At 43.5% G+C, this 22,308-nt stretch overlaps 1 protein-coding gene and 2 long non-coding RNA genes across 6 annotated transcripts in view; 1 reads left to right on the top strand and 2 right to left on the bottom strand.

Annotated features, from left to right (window-relative positions):
- Positions 1–1,250: 1,250 nt before the first annotated feature.
- On the bottom strand, positions 1,251–8,668 carry LOC116796499. Its single transcript, XR_004360388.1, has 3 exons — positions 8,516–8,668; positions 1,539–5,029; positions 1,251–1,437 (listed from the first exon to the last, which is right to left on the bottom strand). It is a non-coding gene; the product is annotated as an uncharacterized LOC116796499 (long non-coding RNA).
- A 1,635-nt stretch (positions 8,669–10,303) lies between these two features.
- On the bottom strand, positions 10,304–13,915 carry LOC116796498. Of its 4 annotated transcripts, XR_004360387.1 has the most exons (5): positions 13,613–13,915; positions 11,982–12,180; positions 11,543–11,874; positions 11,109–11,240; positions 10,304–10,389 (listed from the first exon to the last, which is right to left on the bottom strand). It is a non-coding gene; the product is annotated as an uncharacterized LOC116796498 (long non-coding RNA). The 4 variants fall into 4 exon arrangements; XR_004360384.1 differs by having other exon boundaries at positions 11,109–11,874; XR_004360385.1 differs by having other exon boundaries at positions 11,109–11,871.
- Positions 13,916–18,243: 4,328 nt separating this feature from the next.
- Positions 18,244–22,308, top strand: part of RABEP1 (rabaptin, RAB GTPase binding effector protein 1) — a 43,673-nt gene continuing 39,608 nt past the window's right edge. The window contains 1 exon segment of the mRNA XM_032707119.1: positions 18,244–18,307. Within this exon segment, the coding sequence (XP_032563010.1) occupies positions 18,259–18,307 (49 nt within the window). The 5' untranslated portion in view covers positions 18,244–18,258.

Below are 22,308 nucleotides of genomic sequence, written 5' to 3'. Positions count from 1 at the left end.
CAGGAATTATTGAGGTGCAACATTATTTTGTCACTTGGCATTAAATATTGATAATCCTGACATTTTATATCTATTTATTTAGGATGTGAAATTATTTTCAAAGTTTTATTGCTGTATAGCTTCAAAAAACTTTATAGCTATTGGTGAGCTCTACTCAAGTTCACACTTGTCCCATGAAAGCACTTGGTCCATCATTCCTTTGGACAGTTGACCTGTCTGGACATGGAGTCAGCATGGAAATTTGATAGGGAGCAGTCTGAATGAGAACTCTGCAGGGCTAGAAATGCAGAATTTTAAGACTTCAGGTTTATATCTATAAAGACCATGGCTACCCTGCAGGCTGGTGATTCAAGGCATTTAAGCTCTTCAGTTAAGAGTTTGCTCTTACAAGCTCTTTTCTGCACACCCAGAACATCATGAAGCCAAAAACTGCTTGGGATGACGAAAACAGTTACAGGCAGTGCAGCCCAGATGTGTGACTTTTTACAACTCAGCTCTGGGAGTAGCAGCAAAGCTGAATGAAACACATTTGGACCTTACCAAAAAAAATGCAGCTTTCTTTTCAAGTCATATATTTTGAAGGCCAGGCCTTTGGTCCCAGTTGCTCTCAGCAGTATTGTTCCAATGGACACAATAGACATAAGAAATCCCACGTTCCCGTTTCCATTATTGTGCTGCCAAGTGACTCGAGGGAGTCACAGAGGCCACCACCCTGCAGAGTGTCCATCCATGCTGGGGGTTTGCACCCTCAGTTTAAAATCTGCAGGGTGCTGACATGGAGATGCTTTAGGAAGCAACTTCCAGGGGTGGATTTTCGCACTGATCCATCTTATGTTATTCACTTAGGACAAGATTCCCCCCTGAGTGACTGAGGTTTGCGTAAGCAAACACCTCAGAAAGGCACCTGCTTGGAATTTGCTGGGAGTTCATCCTCTGAAAATCATTTCTTCACAACCAGGAGTATCTGAAACCTCTCACCCCGTGCTGTAATCACCAGGATGACGGAAGTGGCTTGTGCAACCCATGCTCACAAAGCTACACTAAACCAGGAAAAGGCCACTCAGTGAGACAAGAAGAAAGAAACAATTGTAATTTTTTTTCACTCTTGTGTGAAACAGGCTCTCTCAGCATCCTTGACAGCCCCTTGACAGGGTTCAGATACCTCGATGTCAGGTGCAAAATGGAACACTTTATTAACGTGGCTCCTGCTTTTATGGGGCAGGAGCAGAACTTGCTGGAACAAGGGGAGCAACTGGAGAGGAGCAAGGCGGAGTATGTGAACTAGGATCATATAGGGAGAACAAGGGGAGGAGTATATCTATGCTCCAGTGTCAAAGGCATAAAACAGGGGTACAGGGAAAGAGAAAAACACATTTTCTCAAAAACTGGATCCCAATACACTCTATAACACAGGGAGAGAGGGCATTTGCTTGATTTCTGCAAATATAACCCAAAGAAAGAAAATTAACTTTATTTACTGGGACATAAGATAACAGGAGCAGGGATGCTGTTGCTGGATCATTCTAAGGTACATAAACCTAAATATAAAGCACTCTTGTCATCTTTGTCATCTGCTCCTTTTGCTTGTTCTCCTCCACCCTTGAATTGTGTGAGGAAATAACGGGACCTTGAACAGAGGGTGACCTTGTATTTAAGCTCTTTTTTTTTTCCCCCTGAAAGAGACAAAAAGCAGAGGAAACCTAATACTCACATTCTGTTTGTGTATAATCTAAACTAAAAGACAGCTTTGGCACAGTAATATACGTGAACAAACCAGCCACTAATAGCTCTAGTCTGGAAATTGAAGAAGGTTTCTAACAGAGTGGGAAAAACCTGGTTTCAGAACAGTGCTTAATTAACAGTTTGTGATAGACTTTCACTGAACTTGATCCTTCTGGTCCCTCTTATGAAAACAAGAGGCTTATTTCTCATTATTCATGCAGGTATTTTTCTACAGAGGTGACAGTGAACCAGAACATCAGCTCTAAATTTCCTTGAACTTTGAGAAGTTTGGATTCTGACTCATACCAGCTGGAGAACAGTTGAAGACATAGTTTGTATTTACACATATGCAGAGGAAATAAAGCAATTTTGAAGGCTTTAAGAAGAAAAGTAACACAGTTCCCTCACGTGAGTCTCACTTGGGAGAGTGCTGTCTGAGGATGGGCACTGGGTTTTGCTTGCATAACTCTCAGACAGAAACAAAACTTGCCACATGTTTTGCTGAGTTCTATTGTCTCTTCCTCCCTTTATAAGAAAATTAAAGCCCATTTCTCTCCTAGTTCCATGAAATCTATCTGAATCCTGGTAACACGTCTCTGAGAATTTGCTCAGAGGGAATAACAGACAAGGGTACACCCTCCATTGCTATGTTACTGCTCCATGAGTTCCAGACAAAAGCATTTCTTGTGGTTTGGCAGCAGCCATCTATGCCTAAAACCCTGGGATTGCATTGTTCTTTACATGTCAAAAGTTGATTTAGTACCTACAGGCACAGAATGCAGGGTTTATCTTTTTAGGAAGGATCTTCAGGCTTTCTAGACTGCTGGGTCACCTCTCACAGCCAGCAACACCATTTGGGGGAGTCACACCAAGATAGACTGTGAAGAACAGGCCCTCAAAGATGCAAAAGGTCTGCCCTGCAATGAATATTCCCAGATTTTTATCCTGACCTAGGTTAAATGGTAATACTCCAGAAACCGAGCAACTGACTGCCAGGCCCATCATAATAACTCTGAATCATTAAATAAAGATACATCTTCAGGAAAAAATATTGGTAAGGCTCCAAAATAGTTCTGCTGTGTTTGGAATTTTAATAATGGTCGGAAAGCTTAACTGGAAGTTCCAATGATTCAAAGGTCTTGCAATCTTGCTTATCTGTAGCTCAGATAATGAGCCTGGGACCTAAACACAGCTATTAGGAGGCCCTTCTTCTGCTTGGAATGGTGTATCTTTACTTTTAAAGCAGATCATTAAAAGTAATGTCTAATGAAAACTCCATCTGTTTCCCATTGAGCAGACACTTGGCTTTTTTATTTTTTATTTCTAAGGTTGGGTGAAGGTTTGCAGCACACAGGGCTGACACTGTCACACTGTAACAGGACAAGCCAGCCCTTGAAGGAATTCCTTTGTCCAGGGAAGTTAAATATTGGGTATATCTGGATCTATTAACACCAAGCTAACCTTTCAGACCTTTAATTTCTTTCCTCTCCAGGAACTGGAGAGAGATGCACAAATATGAAGTGCAGTGTAATAGATCTTAAGTCACACAGACCTGCACAGGACTGAATCTACAGACCATAAAGGTTATTCTACAAAACATTGGCAATAAAAGCACAGACTTGCCACTCTGTTCTCCTCTACTCAGCTAAATGGGAACTTCTGAGGCCTGTGAAGACACAGGGTCTATGACACAAAGTTGGGCAGTTGTGATCTCTACAACACTCCTACAGTTTTCTATAACATGAACCCACAGAAGCCAAGCAGATGCATGTGCAGTTTCCATCACTAAATAATTCATTTGCCAGTCCCAGAAAAACCTGGGAGTATTAGACACACAAACATTTTATGCTAAGTGCTGTTGAAGCCTCATTTCCAACAGATTTGTGTCTTAAGGATTTACCCAAGTGTAGATTTTCTGTCCTCTTGGAAGGGTCTTCTTTCCTTATTCCCTATACAGACATGGCTACCTACAGGAATGAACTTTTTAGGAAAGAAGAACAAGAACATAGAACAACACAGAACAAGAGCAAACATGCATAAACTGACTATGGAAATTAAAAGGTTTCTTCCTATCAAAGGAAGAAAATTCTGGAGCAAACACCCAAAGAAAGTGGGAAACTGGGGATAGGAGGGATGACAAAGAGAAAGGAGCATATTTCTGAATAGCACAACCTGTTTTATGAAAAAGACTGGGAACTTGGCTCTCTGCAGAAGCAGAAGACTGGACTCAGCAACACAAAAGATCATTTTCAATTCTAGGTTTCCTTTCTCCCTTTCCAAACCAGAACAATGAGGATTCTAAAGGAAAAATAATGTTCTTTCTCTGCACTTGCCTGTGCAAACATGTAAGTTAAAATCCATGTCACCTCTTTCCCCTGCTCCAGCAAGGACAATAAAAAGCAATGTCATCTCTTGTGTGGCCCATGATAAGTATAAATTAATGATGTTTTAATATGTATTCAATGTGGCAAACAAGTCTCATATTTCACACAGCTTTATAAATAAAGCATGTCTTATATGACTGATCACTAATAAAGCAATAGAATCAAGCAGGTAGAATAGAAGGACAAAGTAATAAAAGATTGCTTCTTACCTGTTGCTTTTGTAAAGCAAATGAAACTCATGTTTATGTTTGTTTATATGAGTTGGCTCCAAATAACTCTGGAACTGGTTCATAATTCCCACTCAAATTTTTAATACTTGTGATATTTAATTCCTGCAAGTTTCATGAAAGTAGGCAGCCAAGTCAAGACAGATTACTCATCTCTCATTGAAACAACAGGCTAAAATGAACTCAATCCCCATTAAACATCAGAGAATTTATGCAGAAACACAATCCAAGATATAAATCCATAGGAAAAAATATTTCACTGTTTGCAGAACTACTTGTATTGAATGAGATCACAGAGATATAACATCAGTATGACAGAATCTAATCACCACTCAACAAACATTTTGGAAACAAGTCAGCAACCACATCTGCTTCACCAGAACCAGAGCCTCATGTGACAGGAAGCTTATTAGAGACCCTGTCTCTCATTATTTTGTTTTTCCTTATAACTTCCCAGCATGAAATTCAATATTGCAAAATAAAGCAGCTTCCTTCACAGACCGTCCAGAGTGGAGACAGAAATTGTGTCAGACATTCCAGATCCTGAAGAAATGGGTGCCTGTGGAGCTATGGATTTCTACCAGCAAAACATCTGGCACAAAACAACATTAAAACATGAATAACTTGCTTCTCTTTCGTCTCAGCATTAGTGTGAGGCAAGAACAACTCCTCTGAAGTTTGGTTGATGTATCAAGCCTGAAAACAAGACAAAAAGAGAAGAAAATCAGCCCTTTAAACACAGCAAGACATCTTAAAGGAATATAACTCAAAATATCTTATTTTCTCAATAGCATAAAATGTTACACTGTGAGACATTTTTCTTGGTTACTACTCAGGAAGGAGTTGCTTCAGAATATTCTGAATGCAATTTAGGAATTCCCATTTGGTGTTCTTTCATGGCTTTGGTCATGGTTCTGGGAGTCAGAGCCTCTGAGCAGGGAAATTTGGTAAAATCTGGAGGTAAAAACACCACTCACGTGAGCAGGTAAAAACACCACTCATGCAAATCTATCCAAGAGTGGAGCCAAATATCCAAAGGGTATTTGGGAGCTCTGTGTACTCAGCTGAAACACATCCTAAAGTGCAAGGAGTTCATCTCAAACACTTCTAAATTAGGTGTCCACGTGCCTCAGCACCTGATTCGCCTCTGCAGTCACAGTCCTTGGTGTGAAACCCACGTGAGCCTGCCCTTCCTCGCTGTTCCCAGCAGTGGGATGTGTTTGGGAAGGCTGGGGCTGTGGAATGTGTTGTAGGACTGAAGGATGGGCACCTCCATCTGTTGTGTGGTGTCAGTCACACGACACCCCAACGGCTCCCGTCTTCCTTCCTCACTCTTCAAATCTGCAGGAGTTTTTCTTGCCCACAAAGCAGGAGTGGCAGAGGGATCTGGCAGTGCTGAGCAGTGGGATAGCAATAATTTCCCCTGGCAGGGAGGTCTTGAATGCCCACACCAGGGCCCTGTGGTGGGCAGGCACGTTTTATACACACAAAAGCTCTCGAACAGGGTTACACTCACATCAGGCAATATCTTCCCAAAGTCTCTGGATAATCACTCTTTCTTCTTTCTCCCTCACCTTGAGGACAGATAAAAAGCCTTTCAGGGAGATCTTAAGTCAGCATTGCCATTTCAACCCCACAGATGTCAAAGTGATTGTTATACTCTTTCTGCTCAACTAATTGCCAAGCCCCAACAAAGGGACTTTAATGGGTTGCACCAGGCAATAAACCATCATCTATTGGCTCTGGGAACAAGGAAGGAAGAGAGGGAATGTAAAGCTGGAACAAAGCACAGACCCAGAGCAGGTCCAAACTGATTTATCCCAAGATTTGATACCAGATGTTCTATTCAGACACCTTTAACAGAGCTCCACAGAACACTAAATGCTTCTCATGTTTTCAGTATTCAACCCACTCCATCTGGGCACTTCTGCCACAGGGCACTAACAAAACACTGCTCAATATTAATCAGAGAAGTGAGTTTTGCTCTGCAAGTTCAATATAAAAAGAGTAAGAGCAAACACATGTGAAGCTGAACACAACAGAGGAGTTGTCTTGGATTACAGCATTTCTATACTATGCCCAAAGTCTGATTTTAGGGAGAACATTAGTGTTACAAATATTGTGCTAAACTGCAGCACTCTGTATCTCTGATTAATAAATATCCAGTTCATAATATGCCAAACTCCTGTTTCCTTGTTTACACAGAGTTTCCATACACTGTTGCACATCTACCAGTCCATGGAAAAGCTGCATGCTTTTTCTTGGACATCTTTTTGGGTATCACTTCTTTACAGATAACATTCATTTCTGCCTGTGCCCACTTTTAGCCCCAAGGACTCCTTGTTCTCCAATTAGTTCCTTCTCTCTAGCCCACCAACAGCCTGTAGCCACATGTAGTAAGAATTACTATTACTTATGGCCCACATGTGTGCAAAATCTTTTTCCAAATAATTTTTATTCTCGAAATCCAGGACTACTCACATTTGACAAGCCATACAGGGCTGTTGGGACTGGGCAGTGGCAGCTGAGGTCACTTCTCCCTTATTTTTGCAGCTGCCAGCACACCTTCCTAGCCTCTCTTTGCTGATTCAATTCTGCAAAGAGGAAGGATTGCAGGATCTGGCCCGATTTTCTCTCTCTGCAGCAGCTCCTTTCCATCATGGATTTAATTAACTACTTTTCTTAACCAGCTCCATCTATTGCCACCTCTTCTTCCTCCTCCCTTGCATCTTTGCTCCCTAAATCATCAGTAACTAAATCAGACTACAGCTCTAGCTTAAAAGACGGGATCTTCCGGTTGTCTCCTGTCCTCCTGAAAGGCTGCCCGCTTTGCCAACTGACTTCCTTTCCAAGTTCCTTCTGTAAGAATCTGTATTTATTAAATCCTCGTGCCCCCACCACGTGTAGCTGGACTGTGGGGTGCAGAGCTGCCTTTGTCCCAGCGCCGTCGAGTTCCTGTGTGTTACTCCGCTCAGGCACTGGATGGTGCTCTTGGCACTTCCATGCCGGAAAAGCGCTTCCAGCAATCCCTTCTTCTCCTGAGAACTGTAAGAACTTCCCCGGGTCAGATAGTGTTTGCACGTCTAAGCCTCAAATCCCGTGGGAAGGGCATGTTTTGACTACACAATGTAGCTGAAATTGCAGTGGAAGAAGCTCAGCCAGGTAAGGACATGCCAAATGAAATGTCACTGCCTGTGACACACAATCCACGGAGCAGCGGCTTTCACATCCGTCCTCAAATATTTATTTGCTAATTGGTTCCTTATCAATGCTCCCATGGCAACCGAGAGAGATTTAAGTGGCATAAAAGTGGGCTGAGTGACATTATGTCTGCATGTAAATGTGACTGGGATTGTGCACGGGAGATGATCCGAGGAGGTTAACAACGTAATGTGAAACCTCCTGTCTCAGAGGGAAGGGCATTCTTGATGCTGCTGAGTGTTGGCAAGAGCCAGGCAGGGAGCTATCTCAGCAGCAAACATTTTTGAGAGGATCAAACTGAGATTCTATAGGAAACGAGTTTGTTTGATCTTTTCACCTGCTCAGAAGTATTCATTTTACAACAGATGTTTGTCTTCAGCTATTTTCATAGAAGTCAGAAGTGGTTTTGGTATTTTTTAAAGGTGGGATGAATAAGGAAAGGAAATGCACTTCATGACAAAAAAAAGCTATAGGGAGGTAGAAATACATTGTTCAGGTTTTTTCCTTCCTGTTGCTGATTGTGCATCCCCAGGAAAAACAGGCTGTGTCTTTGGGTCTGCTCAGCCTGTAAATCCAAGATAATTCCTTCTCTTCTGGCTCTACTAAAAGGCTCTTTCTCCGTGGAAGGTGCCATAGAAACAAATATTTTGTGTGTCTGCATCTAAGGGACATAGGTCTGGAAAAGGCACTCCAGTGAAATAAAGAGGCAATAGAGAGACCACTGTAACGCTGAGGAAAATCAGGGAAATAGGGAATAAAAGGATTCATAAGGATGGGATGGCATCGATGAGAAACACTGGACCATATGGGGGTACCCACTGACTTAAATGTGGGATTTTAACTTGTACTGACAAGTATTTGGTTTGGACCATCTCTGGATATACAGGAATTGGCAGAGCCCCAGAAAAGGCTCAGGAATCACTGTGGAGTCCCACTGGAGGAAGGCCTTGAGCTACACTTTGGAGCTTCCAGCAATCCTACCTGGATTCAGCTGTTCAAGATGGGCTTGTTCAGCTGAAGGACTTGCAAAGATGTGGTGATCCTCTGAAATCCTGTGGCGTCTCTTCAGCTGCCTGGTCTTGCTCTTTACACAAAGATTTCTTGGGTATTGTCTTCTAAATGTCTCCAAAGGCAGTTCTGAGAGGGACAAACTGAGGGTTAACAGTGGCTGGATGAATAAAACTCCAAAATGAGCACTGCTGCTGAAGCCTTAACAGGGAAATCTTTTGGCTACACCATTTAATACGACACACATGGGACAACGAATTTTATGGTACTTGCAACACTCCCTCCTTCTCTTGGCAAGTGGGCATTGCAAACCATTAGAATTTATGGGATATCTGATCTGCTGTGCCTCAGAGGAAGAAAATGAGATAAATGGCCCGTCTTGCAGACCTGACATGACTCATCTCGTTGATGTTAACGAACTGGTCGACTCAAGATCAGGAAGTTGAATGCATGGGATGCTACTGTTGACATGGTCTGTTGGTTAGAGAAACACTACTGCATGTAACCTTCTATGCAAAACAGCCTCAAGAAGCAGAACTTCCCTGCTATTTTAGGTTTTTTAAAGAAAAGTATAATCTCATGAACAGAGTGAAAAACAAGAGAGGTCTCTCTGGGACCCAGTGCTGGCCCACCTGGGCTTTGCTGGGTGAGGTGTGATAAATGTGTGGTGACTGACTCTGTGCCTGCTCTGCCTCTACTGTAAAATCCTGCTGCAATAGCAGAGCTGGCAGGAGGAGCCTTTGTCCAAATCTGCCTTCAGCAGTGACTTAAGTAGAGGTGCTGGACTTGGTACTGCAGCAGTTGAAGTGTGTGCAGATAATTTTGTTACTACAGGTATAGTGAGTCTGAATGGGTCCTGGCTTATTTTTATACCTTCCAATGAAGGAGTGGTAAGTGCAAGGCAGAGTTGTGTCTCCCTGCAGTGGCAATTCTAATGTATTGCTGAGCAAGGTTACCCAAAAGACTGTGCTCTCAATGTCCCTTTTGTTACTCCACAGAATGAGTTTCTGACTCCTTGGTTATTTTGAGGTAAGAAATAAGAAAAACTGTTTAGTTTCACGGTACATCACAATATTCAATGAGCCTGTCCCTTGGGAACACAGAGAGCTCTCAGATCTTAATTAGACATCTTTCAAATGAGATCATTAATGTGCATATACTGATTTAGGGCCAATGCAAGCACTTCGATTTTTTGCCTGCCAAATTTTTTTTCATTTTGGCTTCATTTTCTCTCCCACATATTCAAAGAACTGTACCACATGGAATCCTTTAAACAATAGATGGGATAACATAATTTTTCAATTGCTCTTGAAAAGGTTTTAACCACATAAACTGCCAGGTTCGCTAAGAGTTACCATTGCAAATAATGTAATGTCCAGACTGAATTCCTTGCATTCCAGAATAACTTTTGAAGCAAAGAGCATGACTGGTTTGAGATTTTTAACCAGCCTCTTTATGGTATACTACTTAGATGAATGTAAATTTTCTCCAAAAGCTTTGCATTAAAGAGAAAGGACCAAAGCCTACAAACACTCATAGCTGCAGAACTTATACTCAATGCTAATGACCCATCATCTCACCAGAAGGAAAATAAACATTTAAAAATTAGGAAACTCGAACACTTTATTTTAAACAAAAAAAAAAAAGTGAGAAAAACAGTAGAAAAACTCTGGCAAATGTAGAAATAAATAAGATAAAGTGCAAGCAGTAAATCTGGCTCTCCTCTTCCCTTTTGCTTAGAAGGACAAGGCTGTTACTTGCCTTTTGAATGAGCCCAAGGCTCCCTGTCCTGAGCCACCGAGTCCCTCCTCAAAGGTGTGTGCAATTTCTGCTTCCCTGGCCTTCTCCTGAAGTTAAGAACACGCATTTTTTCTGGTCACAGGTTTGCTCTCCACATTGGAACCATTCTTGTTGCACTCATCTGAAGTTACTCGTTTCATAGTTTGTCCAGTGGAAACTGTTACAAACTTCCCTTCACTTGTAACCACTACAGGTAGAGCCCCTGGGAGAGAGGAAATCAGCTCTCCCACTTCTCGAGGCAGAGTGTCCCCAGTGCTATAGTTCTTTCTTCTGGAGTCCCTGAGTTTAGTCTCAGCAACCCACAAAGCTGCTTCCCAATCCACCTCTTTACTCGGCTCTCTTGGATTCATTGAATTAAGCAGTGGGTGGTTTATGAGTTGAACCCCACTGGGAGCAGGGCCTGTAATTCACTGCAAACTCCCACCGTTCAGGCACAGCAGAATCAACTTTTTTGTGGCCAAAAAGCAACAGAAATGGAAAACAGCCTAATTCAGAGGGTCTTTTTAATCTCCACTTTGATTCTGTGCTACAGAATCAAAATGCTTCTCATTTCCCACACATCAGCCTGTTTCCACTGGATTCCCACCAATGTAGCTTGGCCTTGCATGTCCAGAAATTTAGTTTATCTTTTTAAAGGCTCTGGTTTTGTAGAATTGGCTTAGCTGGAGTATAAACAATAGTATCTCGTGCCTTTCAAAACTAAAGGAATTAGAGCTGTATTTTATTAGCCTCACTTCCTGTGAATACAAAGCTTTTGTGATCATACCTTCCTCAGTCTGGTCACAGTCCTGTCCCTCGGATCATCCACGCCAAGGGACTTGGTGGAGTGTGCAGTGGCCTCCTCCAAAGCTCTGCAATTTGTGCAAGTGGCAGTAAAAGGTATGTAATTGGTCCTATCCTGACATGAGTGGGGATATAGTGAGGGCAACTCAACCAGAGCTGGGATCTGGGACTAGTTTCAGAGATAAGGATATGATCAATATATTCTTGAAAGCCTCATGAAAAGAGATGCTTCACTTGAGGTTAAAGAGCCCCAATTAAGAAAAGAAAAAAAAAAGCAAAAGCAAAGACACAGAAAGAGAAAATCTGTCTACATGACCAAAAAAATAAGCAGGAAAAGTTTCATTTGGAACTTGAGCATCCATATGCACTCAAGTCAACCAACCACAAGACAGAACTATTAGGAAAACATTTAATTACCTCTTTCTCCCACCTGTTTTTTTCCTCTGGCAAAAGAAAATACTTCTTCTCTCCAAGATGTGTTGTGTGAATTATTTCACTGTGCTCTTTGCAACCAAACAACCCCAGTCTCACTCAGCTTCCTCCTGGACTTCAGCAACCACAGTGTGCCCACATTCACTGCTTTCCCTGGATGTTACTGTTCAAGAAAAGCTTCAAACTTCTCTTTTTCAGAAACCCTACAGGATTAAATTTCAGGCAGACTGCAGGGGGACAGCTGCTCCTCCTCCTGTACTAACACAGCACATGCTCTCCAGGAAGATGCATCTTCCATTCACTCGTGTCTGCTGCTGCTGAAAACACCCATGTTAGACTTGTAGGCCAAGTAAATTTAATAAAAATTCATGGGATTTTAGGAGCATTATCTGGAGAAGCTTATTGCAGAAAAGTCTCTGCTCACCTGCCTCACTGGTTTCCTCAATACTGCACTTGTCCAACGTGAGCACCACAGGGACTGACGTTCAGGAATCCTGGTCTCTGCTGGTTCTTCGCTGCAACAGGTCTGTTCCTCTGACTGCAAACTGCTGCCAAACCTTCCCCCCTCTTTGAAGATCGAGCTGAGTCATGTTGGGAAATCCTTGGAGATCAAGGCTATAAAACTACAAGTGATTAGATGAAATGGGACATTCTGGGAGGCACAGAGAAGTTACTCAATTGTTCCAGGTTAGAAGACATTCTGAAGATATACTTAACCTTTGCCTCTGTCAAGTCCAATTACTGCCAGAAAAAGCAGGAAAGGTTAGGTAAGAACCATATCTATAAGGCTACAGCTCTAGATAGAAGAACAAGAAGGAAAAATAAAAGCACAAGCCCCTTGAGGGTTTTTATGCTCTTCAAACTACATACAAACCCCATTTAGAATGTAAGCTCAGGAGTTCTAATAAAGGTTTTGAAATGTTGCAATTCTAATTGTAAATTGAAGTGATGGAAATGATACAATATTCGTTCCTTAATAAAACACTTGTAGGTACAACAGATATCAAGCTTGATATCATCTTACTTTCTATTTGCAGCTGGAGTGATGCTGCACTCAGTTTGATCCTGGACCATCCAAAACGTGCCAGAGTTTTGCCTCAACATGAGGCAAAACAGTGATGAGGCAAACAGATGAAAATAAGTGCTAATGTGGGTGCTTTGGGGTACTCATATGAACACAGGGCAGAGTTTCAAGAGCTCAGTTCCCACAGGACTAGGTTTTCAAAGGGATTTTTGTGTTGAATGCTTGTAATGTCCAGCTACTTGTAAAAGAGCCTAAGCAGGAGCTAAGAAATGTGTAAATGTGCCTCAAGTGATATGCTTCATCCTTTGATCATCACTAAGTCAGCATTCTGTGAGCTGTTGGCACTTCTGGGTTCTCCAAATACCCACAAAAGAAAGCCCTACGTGTCTCAAGTTGGGAACACCGAGAATTAAGTCTTTAGTTTAAGCCTGCTTTTTACAATGGCAAAGACTTGAGAAGATTTACCTCAACTGATCGAAAAGGGTAAATCGGAAATTTCACAGATTCCCTATTTCAGGTTTGCATTTGGTTTAACTGAGCAAATTTATTAGGAAATGCGGAATCCCATGCCTTGCTATACCACGTATTTTGACAACAAGGCCTGAAAAACTGTGGGTGATAAGAGAGATTGAGTTTAAAAGGGATTGATTTTAGGGTGTGTAAGCCATAAGAAAGGTGAGTCGTAACAGATCCTGCCCATGACAGGACTTGGTATCGTAATTTCCACTCTAACTCTGCTTTCTGTGATTTTACATGAGCTCAAATGATGCAAATCTACCATTTTATTGGTAAAAACCTAAAGTTTAGACACGTTCTCCCCGTTAGGTGGAAGGACTAAAGCCCATCCACACAGACCAACCACAGGTGCTGGGGAAGGGACCCCGTGGTGGTCAGGCTCCTTCCACTGCCACCTCCCCAGTCACACCTTAACAATTAAGTGTTCAAGTGTGACAACTATAGTAGTCCGGCATTAATACACCAATTTCCATACCAAGTGTGTAATTTACTGATAAAACTTTCTGAATGTTTACCCATCTTAGGTGCTTCCTTCCCCATCACATCAAGGAACACTGGACGTGGCCCTCAGTGCTCTGGGCTGGTCGACAAGTGGTGCTGGTCAAATATTGGACATGATGGTCTCAGAGGTGTTTTCCAGCCTCAGTGAGTCTGTGATTGTGGGGCAGAATAGTGTCTGTTGGTGTTGCTTAAACCGATTCCTTAATATAAACACTAACTATGCTTTTTAGGCTGCAGACCCAGGGGCATGGTGCTGAGGGAAGAGGCCTGGTGGGGACCCTGGACAAGCCACCACCACCTTCCCCTGTCCCTGTCCCACTCCCTATCCTTGTCCTCAGTCTCTATTCCTCTCCCTCTCCCTTTTCCCAGTCCCTGTCCCTGTCCCCACTCCCTGTCCCCAGTCCCGGTCCCCATCCCTGTCCCCAGTCCCTGTCCCTCTCCCTGGCTCCAGTCCCTATTCCCTCTCGCTGTTCCTATTCCCAGTCCCTGTTCTTCTCCCTATCCCTGTCCTCACTCCCTATTCCTCCCTGTCGCTATTTCCCAGTCGCTGATCCCCTGTCTCTATTCCCTGTCCCCTGTCCCCAGTCCGTATTCCCAGGCCCTATCCCTGTTCCCAGTTCCTGTTCTCTCCGCCTGTTCCCCAATCCCTGTTCCCTCCCCTGTTCCCATCCCTGTTCCTCCGCCTCCGCTGTTCCCAACCCTGTCCCTCCGCCTGTTCCCAATCCCTGTTCCCTCCGCCTGTTCCCAATCCCTGTTCCCCGCCCCTGTTCCCAATCCCTGTTCTCCTCCGCCTGTTCCCAGTCCCTGTTCCCTCCGCCTGTTCCCTCCCGTTCCCTCTCCCCACCCCACTCCCAGCCCTGTCCTCACCTCGCTCCCTCCCAGCCCCGGCGGTCGTTCCCGTCCCTCACCCCGGGCGCCTGCGCCGGGCTCCTCCTCCTCCTGCTGCTGCTTCTTTCCTCCTCCTCCTCCTCCTCCTCCTCCCGCTCCTCCCGCCCGTCTCTCCTCCCCTCCCGCCGCCGGCAGCCGCTGCTGTCACGATGAGGCGGAGGAGGCGGCGGCCCGACCCGGCCGCTCCCGTCTCCCTGCCCGTGGCGTAGCGGTCCCCGCCCGGAGGAGGCCGCGGCGGCGGCGCCCGCCCAGCCCGGCCCGGCCCGGCCCAGCCCAGCCCAGCCCAGCCATGGCCCAGCCGGGCCCCAGCGCCCCGGCCGACGGTACCGCGGGGGGCGGCGAGGCCTGCGCAGCACCGGGCTCGCCTGGGGAGCCGCGCCGGCCGCGGGGCGGGGGAGGCGGCCTGGCCGGCCGGGAGCGGGGAGGGGTCCGGGGAGCTCGGCCGCGGGTGGTTTTTGGGGCTGTAAATGTGGAGCGCGGTGCTGCCGGGGAAGGGGAGCCCAGCCGCGGTGTGCGGGGGGAAAGAGGCCTCCCCGCGCCGCCGGGGAGATGTATCCAGGGATAATCCGCCCGGTGGGACGCGGTCATTGGTTCGGCCGCGGCAGGTGGTGGTGGGGTGTGCCCCGAACCCACCTCGGGAGGGTTCAGGCGGTGCTCGGTGTGGACGGTTCGTCCGTGCTGGAAAAGACAAAGAAAAATGACACGTCTCCTCTCAAGGTGGTATCTCTACCTGTGCAGAAGGAAGCTAAGCTTTCCCTGGTTGGTGTCGTGGGAGGGTTATTTCTGGCTGGTTTGGGAGGATTTACAGACGTTTTTTACAGTGGAGTAGGTTATGGAACTGTGTGCATATTAAAAAAAAAATACTGTAGGTATTGCTTAGCTTGGAAGGTGGGATGGAAGGGACAGTGTTTAGTGTGTGGGATGTATGGGAAGGGGTGGGAAGCAAGAAATCTGAGTTGAGGCTGGGCATAATGTAGATACAGGAGAACTGGAGGGATGTGCAGAATCCTGAAGGATTGGTGCTTCCCCAGCCTGGGACTAGGCCAGAGCTCTCCTTTTCTAGAGAACAGTTGAGTTTCCCTGGGAAAGCACTCTGCTAGAAAAGGGCATGATGTATTCTTAATTATGCATGTCTAGGGAATTATGTGGGCGCTTTTTTTTTTTTTTTTTGGTTGAGTTACACGAGAAAGTGCTTATCCTCAGGGATTTCAGGATTTCAGGCTGCCTTTTAAAAGTTTTAATGGTGAAGGTGCTTAGACTGTGGGTTTCCCCTGCATTAAGGTCAGTGATTGCTTGCTGGCCTTTGAGAGCACCGAGGGGAAGGTGGATTTCCTTGCTGTCATGCTTGTAAGGTCAGCGTTGTATGGGTTGTTCTCGTGCACTTTCTGGTGAATAACCATTGTTTATTGTTCTTTAGCCTGTTCTTCTGAGAGCTGCAGAACAACTTCCAACAAAATTTCTTCCTGGCTCTCGCAGGCTGTCTGACACAGATGTGCAGTGCACAAATGTTTGCTGCCTCTTGGCCAGGGAAGGTAGTTGTGTCTTAGTAGGACATTAGAAGATGCAAGTTGGGTAGATTTTTGTTGTCGTCGTTTAAAAAGAAGGCGAAAAAGGTGCAAGTAAATTTAGTGCTTTGATAGGTTGGTGAAGTCTGTCTTGTAGGAGGTATGGTTTGGTGTCTTTCTCCTGCTGTGGGGAGATGATGCTGTAAATAAGACACGTGGCAGGAGGAACTGGCTGCAAGTTGGATGAGTTCTGAAAGTGGTTGCTGTGTTTCTACACTAAGGAATTATAGCTCCTAAAATGGCTCCTCTCCCCATCCTCCTTTGGCTGTAATAGGACCAGTTTGGGGTTTTTTTTCAATCCACTTTGATTACTATCCTGTTGTTCTCACTATGCTGGTTTTATTTGTAAGTAACTTGCCAAAAGTGTGCCTTGAAACTCTGTTCTGTTTTAATGTGGAGAGAATTGAAGAAATGAATTATTTAATATTTTTAGTTGTCTGCACTGCATTTATTGCTTAAAGGAGTAGTGTAACCTCTGATTTAAGATTACATGTGACAAAATAGAACTGGATTAATATGTTCCCCTAAGGAAAAAGAATGGCTTTTTGTAATTACTTATTGATTGTAAATACCTTATGCATTCTCTACTTGTGCAAGACATATCAGCTAGGATTTGTTTGTGGAAAGCAAATATAAAAGAACTAAAATTTCTACTGTAGTAGAAATAATATATATGGAACAACATGAGAGGACTATAATATAGAATGTGTCTTCTATTTCAGAGCCTCTGCTGGATGGAAAATGGGCCCAAGAATAGGGGAAGGAATAGTGCAAAGAAACAGGAAAAGAATGGATGTCATGTGCTGCCCTGGGTTTGTACTTTGGATTAGTGTAGACCTTAATAACCCTCTAATCCGTTGTGTGGGGTAACAGTTTCTATATGATAAGAATCACAGAGAGGCCAAGTGCAGAGTCCTTGGTGCTGGGGGAGCTTTGTGAACTGTGAGCTCCTGATGTTGACCTGTGTTGCAAGTGGGGGCATGCTGCTTACTGAGCCTGGTCAAGGGGCTTTTTGGGGACATTTAATTTATATGTGTTGTCTGGATGGCTTGACCAGAACAGAAATGTCTTATTTTTCAAAATATTTTTGTTTTGAATATCAGACTCAAATTCAAACTTCTCAGCCTCCCTGGGTTGAGTTTGGATCTGGGTGCTTGCCATCTCTGAAAATAAGGTTACCAAACAACATGTTTTGGCCTAGCTTTTCCCTCTCAGAATGCTCAGGCTTTAGTATAATTCCCTTACTCATATTTGGAAAATGCTTCAATGAAGGAACTGCAGTACCATAAAACACTAAATCTTCAATACCAACGTTAATTAGAATGATATGTCAATTATTCAACTCTTGCTGCGATAAACTGAAACCATTAGTACAGTCAGGCTGATAATTAGCATATCCATTGATATTGTTCAGTGATAAACTGTTAATGGCACAGTCTATCAGATATTTTAATAAGAATTTGCAGAAAGAATCAATCCAGTATTGGAGTAACTCGTTCTTCCCCCTGTGCTTGGGCCAGTAAAATGGTGTCTCTGTTTGTGGTGGGAGGATGTGCCAGCTCTCAGCTGAGAGAGCTGCTGGGCTGTAGGTAGAGGACTGGAGGGCGTTGTCATATTGATTTTGGTGCCACAGCAGCACCATGATCCTCATTGTGTCCCTGTGTCAATAATCCAGGATCCCCAAAAGAACTGGGAGTTGCTGTTGCTGTGCTCATCACACCCCAGGGGCTGAGCGTGAGGGACCAGGCGTGTCAGAAAATGAAGTAGCAAAACCTTAGATGCTTTTTGTTTCCAGTTACTTCCCTTGCAAGTGTATCACTTCAAAATGCAGTGGAAGTATCTAAAAATGCTGTTACTCATCTCCAGGCGAGGTGTGGTTTGGAGGGGACTGGCTCTGAGTGCTGATGTCCAGCTCTGCATTGTTGATGTAACTGTCGGATGTCAAACCCTTCTCTCTTGGGGAGTATCTTCAAAATTGCTGCTACTTTCCAAAAATTTCTTCCTTCACATTCATTTTTCTTGGTTTATTATTATTTACTTGTTCTGTTATTAATAGTTGCTGATATTACACAGCAAATATATTTTGAATTTAAACCCACCAACCTTCACGCTTTTTGTTTTTAGGCTGTGTGTTTTTCCACGTCAATTCAGTGGACAAGTCTAAAATTTGGAAGTTTTCAAAAGCAAAACACACACCTTGAGCATACATGTTCCCACCTTTTAGAATTTCTAAGGGAGTTTTGATCCACTCAGCAGGTCAGTTTGCTCCAGCGTGGAAATATGCACATTTGGGATCTTTTCCTGTTTAAGTCAAGTCCCAAATTTGTCTTAATTTTGAAAAATAACACGATCCTGATCTTTATAATCACCTGTTGATTTGCCTGAAGGCACAATGAATATACTTTAACCTGTGGACTGACTCTCTATTGTATTTTGAACGCTGGAAGATATAAATTCTTTGCCCATTTTTATTGCTTCTTGGCCACTTCGTCACAGAGATGATGGACTTACTAAGTGTTTTCTTCCCTCCCTGGCCTGGTGCCTCGGGATGCTGAGCAGCTTTCCCATAGCCCTTGATGGGTGGAACTAGTTTGTATGTGCTCCCTTGAAAGTGATTGAAGAAGGAATTTTGTTTAAAAACTTCTAAGAAGCTCAAGCAAACAACGTCTGTCAGCGTGGGAGTGGACCAAATCCCATCGGCTTCATCGTGGCTCATGGTTGAATAGGAGACTTGCTGGGCTTTCACTGCAGGCACTTTATTAAAACTGCTTCTCAGATGTGAAGTTTTCTATACTAAATTTAGGTATTTTAACTACATACTTCTCTTTAAAAAAAAACCAAACAAATGTGTAGCTTAAAAAAAAAAGAAAGAGCAAAAGCCTGAGGATGAGGTTATGGCTTTACTATGACTGAAGTCTCCCAAGATAAGAACTGGTAACTTTGATAAGCAGCACTTCCTAACCAATCTGCTATGAAAGCCATTGTGTGTGTGCATTTCAGAGGAACATCTTTCACACCAAACTCTGATGCTTCTGAATCATTCATAGGTTTTACTTTCAGAATTGGGTTTAGTGTCTGGTTTAGTGGTGGTGAGTTAGTGGACTGCCTCTGCAAGTTATTCTATAAATAGGGGAAGCATTGTGTCATTTTAGTCATGGCATAGTCAGTTAAGCATGATGATGAATTATCTCTGGAGAAATTTAAGTCATTTGATATTTTATATAAATTGACACAGGAAGAACAAGTGAGTAGTGTACCCTTGGTTAATATTTCTGTATCTTTCAGAAGGAAGAGCATTGCTTGAAAAAACTTCTGGGTTGTCCTGTTGCTCTATTACAGTGCCTGTAGTACCTTAAGAATGCAGAACTGCAGCATGACTTGGGATATAATGAGGAATTGTGTTTATTTATGTATTTTTCCCATTCATGTCCAGTTCTGTCAGCCACAACTCCCCTTGGCATTCAGCTGACTTGTGGCGGTGCTTCTCCCCTTCCTGTCCCTGTCCTGTGCTTGTCTCCCCAGGCCTGACTCCTCCAAATACAATGAAGAGGAAAAATAAGGCTTTTCAGCCCCCCTTTGTGGCTCTTTCCACCTCCCCTGGCAATTTCTGCTTCCACCCAGCAGAGCAGCAGAACCGTGGCCTTGCCTGACCTTTGCTTTCCGGTTTTTCCTCTCTCTCCGGTCAAACACCAGTCATTTGACCTTGTCTTGGGCAACCCCTGCTCTTCAGCAAGTCCTGTGCTCTCCTCAAACCTCCTTCCCAGCCACCACCTCAGCTTCTCTAAATCTTGCTGTCCCTCTCACTGCCTTTTGCAGCCTCTGTGGGTGTTCCTGTCCCTTGTCCTTGTTCTGGCTGCTCTGCTCTGCAGGATCACCCCCCCGTTCTCCATGTCCTCCATCCCTCCATTCTTCCTCTTCTAGAGAAAATCTCATGACTGTACAAACTTCCTCTGTGAAAAATGTCTTTTCTAAACAGCCTGGCTCCCTGGCTGTGTTGAGTCTTAGCTTATTCATGGTTTTTAAAATATATTTTTCTTGATTTAAGGTCTCTCCAGGTTCTGCAACTAAGAAAGGAAGGTCTCCTTGTGCTTTACTCTTGGTATAGAACAACTACTCACCTGCTTTTCAACCCTGCCTTAGACATATTCAGGTGCTGAGTGTTTTCACAGAACAGATTATAGAATTTTGAGGCAGTCAACTTCAGTTACCTGTTTATCGTGAGGTTGGCTGAAATCTAATTCTTTAATACATCCATATCTTCATTTATAAACCAAGTGCCTCACAGATGGCAAAAATTAATTGCTGGAAGTTGACTTACCCATTGGAAAGGTAGAATATATAAGTGTTCCATCTTTTGGCTGTTGGAGGGGTTCTGAAAGTTGCTGTAAGTAGAGAGCAGGGCAGGAAACACAGAGTGCTGAGATCTGCTTGTTTGGTTCTGGGTGCAGTTAAGAGCCCTGTCTTGTCTTGTGTCTGGCAGTGCTAAGAACTAAAAATAACTGAGATCTTGGAGAGAAAAAAAAAAGGCAGCCTGATTTTTAGTTACTTAACAAGCAAAAAGCACCTCACCTTACTGTGGTGAGTCACACCAAAAGATTTAAATTCAGGTGGGATTTTTTTTTTAATTAATATTTATCTTCTTGTTTATATTTTGTTGTTTCTGAAAATGTCTTTTAGTAAAGTTAGGGAGCAAAAATGCAGTAACAGACAGAAGTTATACATGGCAAAAGGAATCAGAATCAATAACTGGAAGACAATGGAAGCATTAACTGTGTGTGCTCCAGAGGGAATGGCCTGAGGTGGGAGGGAAGGATTACCTGGGGATCAAACCAGACTGGATTTGTTGATTATAGCAGTGTTCCCACGCCTTTCAGACAGTGACCTGCATAAATTGTGTGGCTTGTGCTGCATCTTTTGTCAGTCCATGTTTTTAGCTCTCTCATAATTGCAACAAGATTTGCAATGCTGCTTAAATGGCAACAAAAGGGAGGAATATGGAAAACAAGAGACTAAACAGCCCTTTCACTGTTTTCCTCAGAGTGTTTCCTTGTATAACTGTTCACCCCCCCCAGTTTTGCCTTGAGAGGGTAACTTTTTGTATTTGCATGGGTGGTCAACACTGAAATCCTCCCCAGCAGAAATGATTTATTTTAATCTGTGCTCCATCAGTGCAAAATGAGGAGGCAGCACCATGGTTGGTTGCTTTAGAAAAAAGCAAAGCAGTAACTTGAAACAGTAACTTAGATACAACCACAGAGTATAAAACAGTCCTTACATCTGTATGTTGAGTGTCATTGGCTTAATCTACACAGGAAGAAACACAGAGGAGTGCTAGAAGTTATTGCTCAAGCAATAATTATTTTAACCATCCACAATAAATTTCCATGTCTGGTATCCTTTAAGGAAATTGTCTTTCCTGAGGCCTACTGGAGTTCATATTGGACTCCCATTGACTTCAGACACAAGAATTGGAACATTCATCTTACATTAACAGCAGCCTGTGCCAAAACCCCTCTGATATATTTTATCTGTGGTGTTACTGGGTTTATTTTGGTGAAGTACGAAGCATAAATTTGGCCCTGTTGGTTCAAATCATCTGACAAGCTGGCATCTTTATGTCATAATTTAAATTTTCTGTTAAAGATTGGTTTCAAGTGAGGTTTTCTTAATTGCCAGCTTGCCCTGTCTGTTTATATCTTCTTCCCTGTGCTGTGTGTGGAGCTGTGTGTGAAATTAATGGGAAAGCAATTAGCCAAAGTCGGAATTCTGCGCCTGAGTGACGCTTCTAGCTGTGAAAATATCAGAGCTGTCTGTCTGGTCTTCACAGCTTCTGTCTGAGTTTTAGATGAAACTGGAGATAAAGATGCTAAATCTCTAAGTGGTGTATTAACTCCTGATGTTCCAGAGGGTACTGGGGATTGCATTGAGCTGATGAGCCATTGGGAAGGGCTGTAGTGGCACTTTACAGGGTCTAATCAAACTGCAGTTTTGTTCAAGCCTGTTTGCTTTCAAGTAAGAGTAAATGTGAGCCCAGCCTTATTCTGGAATACAAATGTTTTCTGATACATTTTTCTCTACAGCCCTAGGTTTTGTACCAGTCTAAACTCATCTGTACTGGAGACACCCTTTCAACTGCATTTGTTTAAAACCCAAGTGTGTACAAACACTGGGGGGAAATCTCAGCTTGGGAATTTGCTTTCTGATACCCATTAAGTTTGTCAGCTTCCCCCTGGAGAGTCTGAATGGAAATCAGGATT

This window comes from Chiroxiphia lanceolata, chromosome 20 (assembly GCF_009829145.1).
Source record: "Chiroxiphia lanceolata isolate bChiLan1 chromosome 20, bChiLan1.pri, whole genome shotgun sequence".
Taxonomy (NCBI): Eukaryota; Metazoa; Chordata; class Aves; order Passeriformes; family Pipridae; genus Chiroxiphia; species Chiroxiphia lanceolata.
The sequence above is the reverse complement of the archived record's forward strand: the minus strand, read 5'-3'. Positions and strand labels throughout refer to the sequence as shown.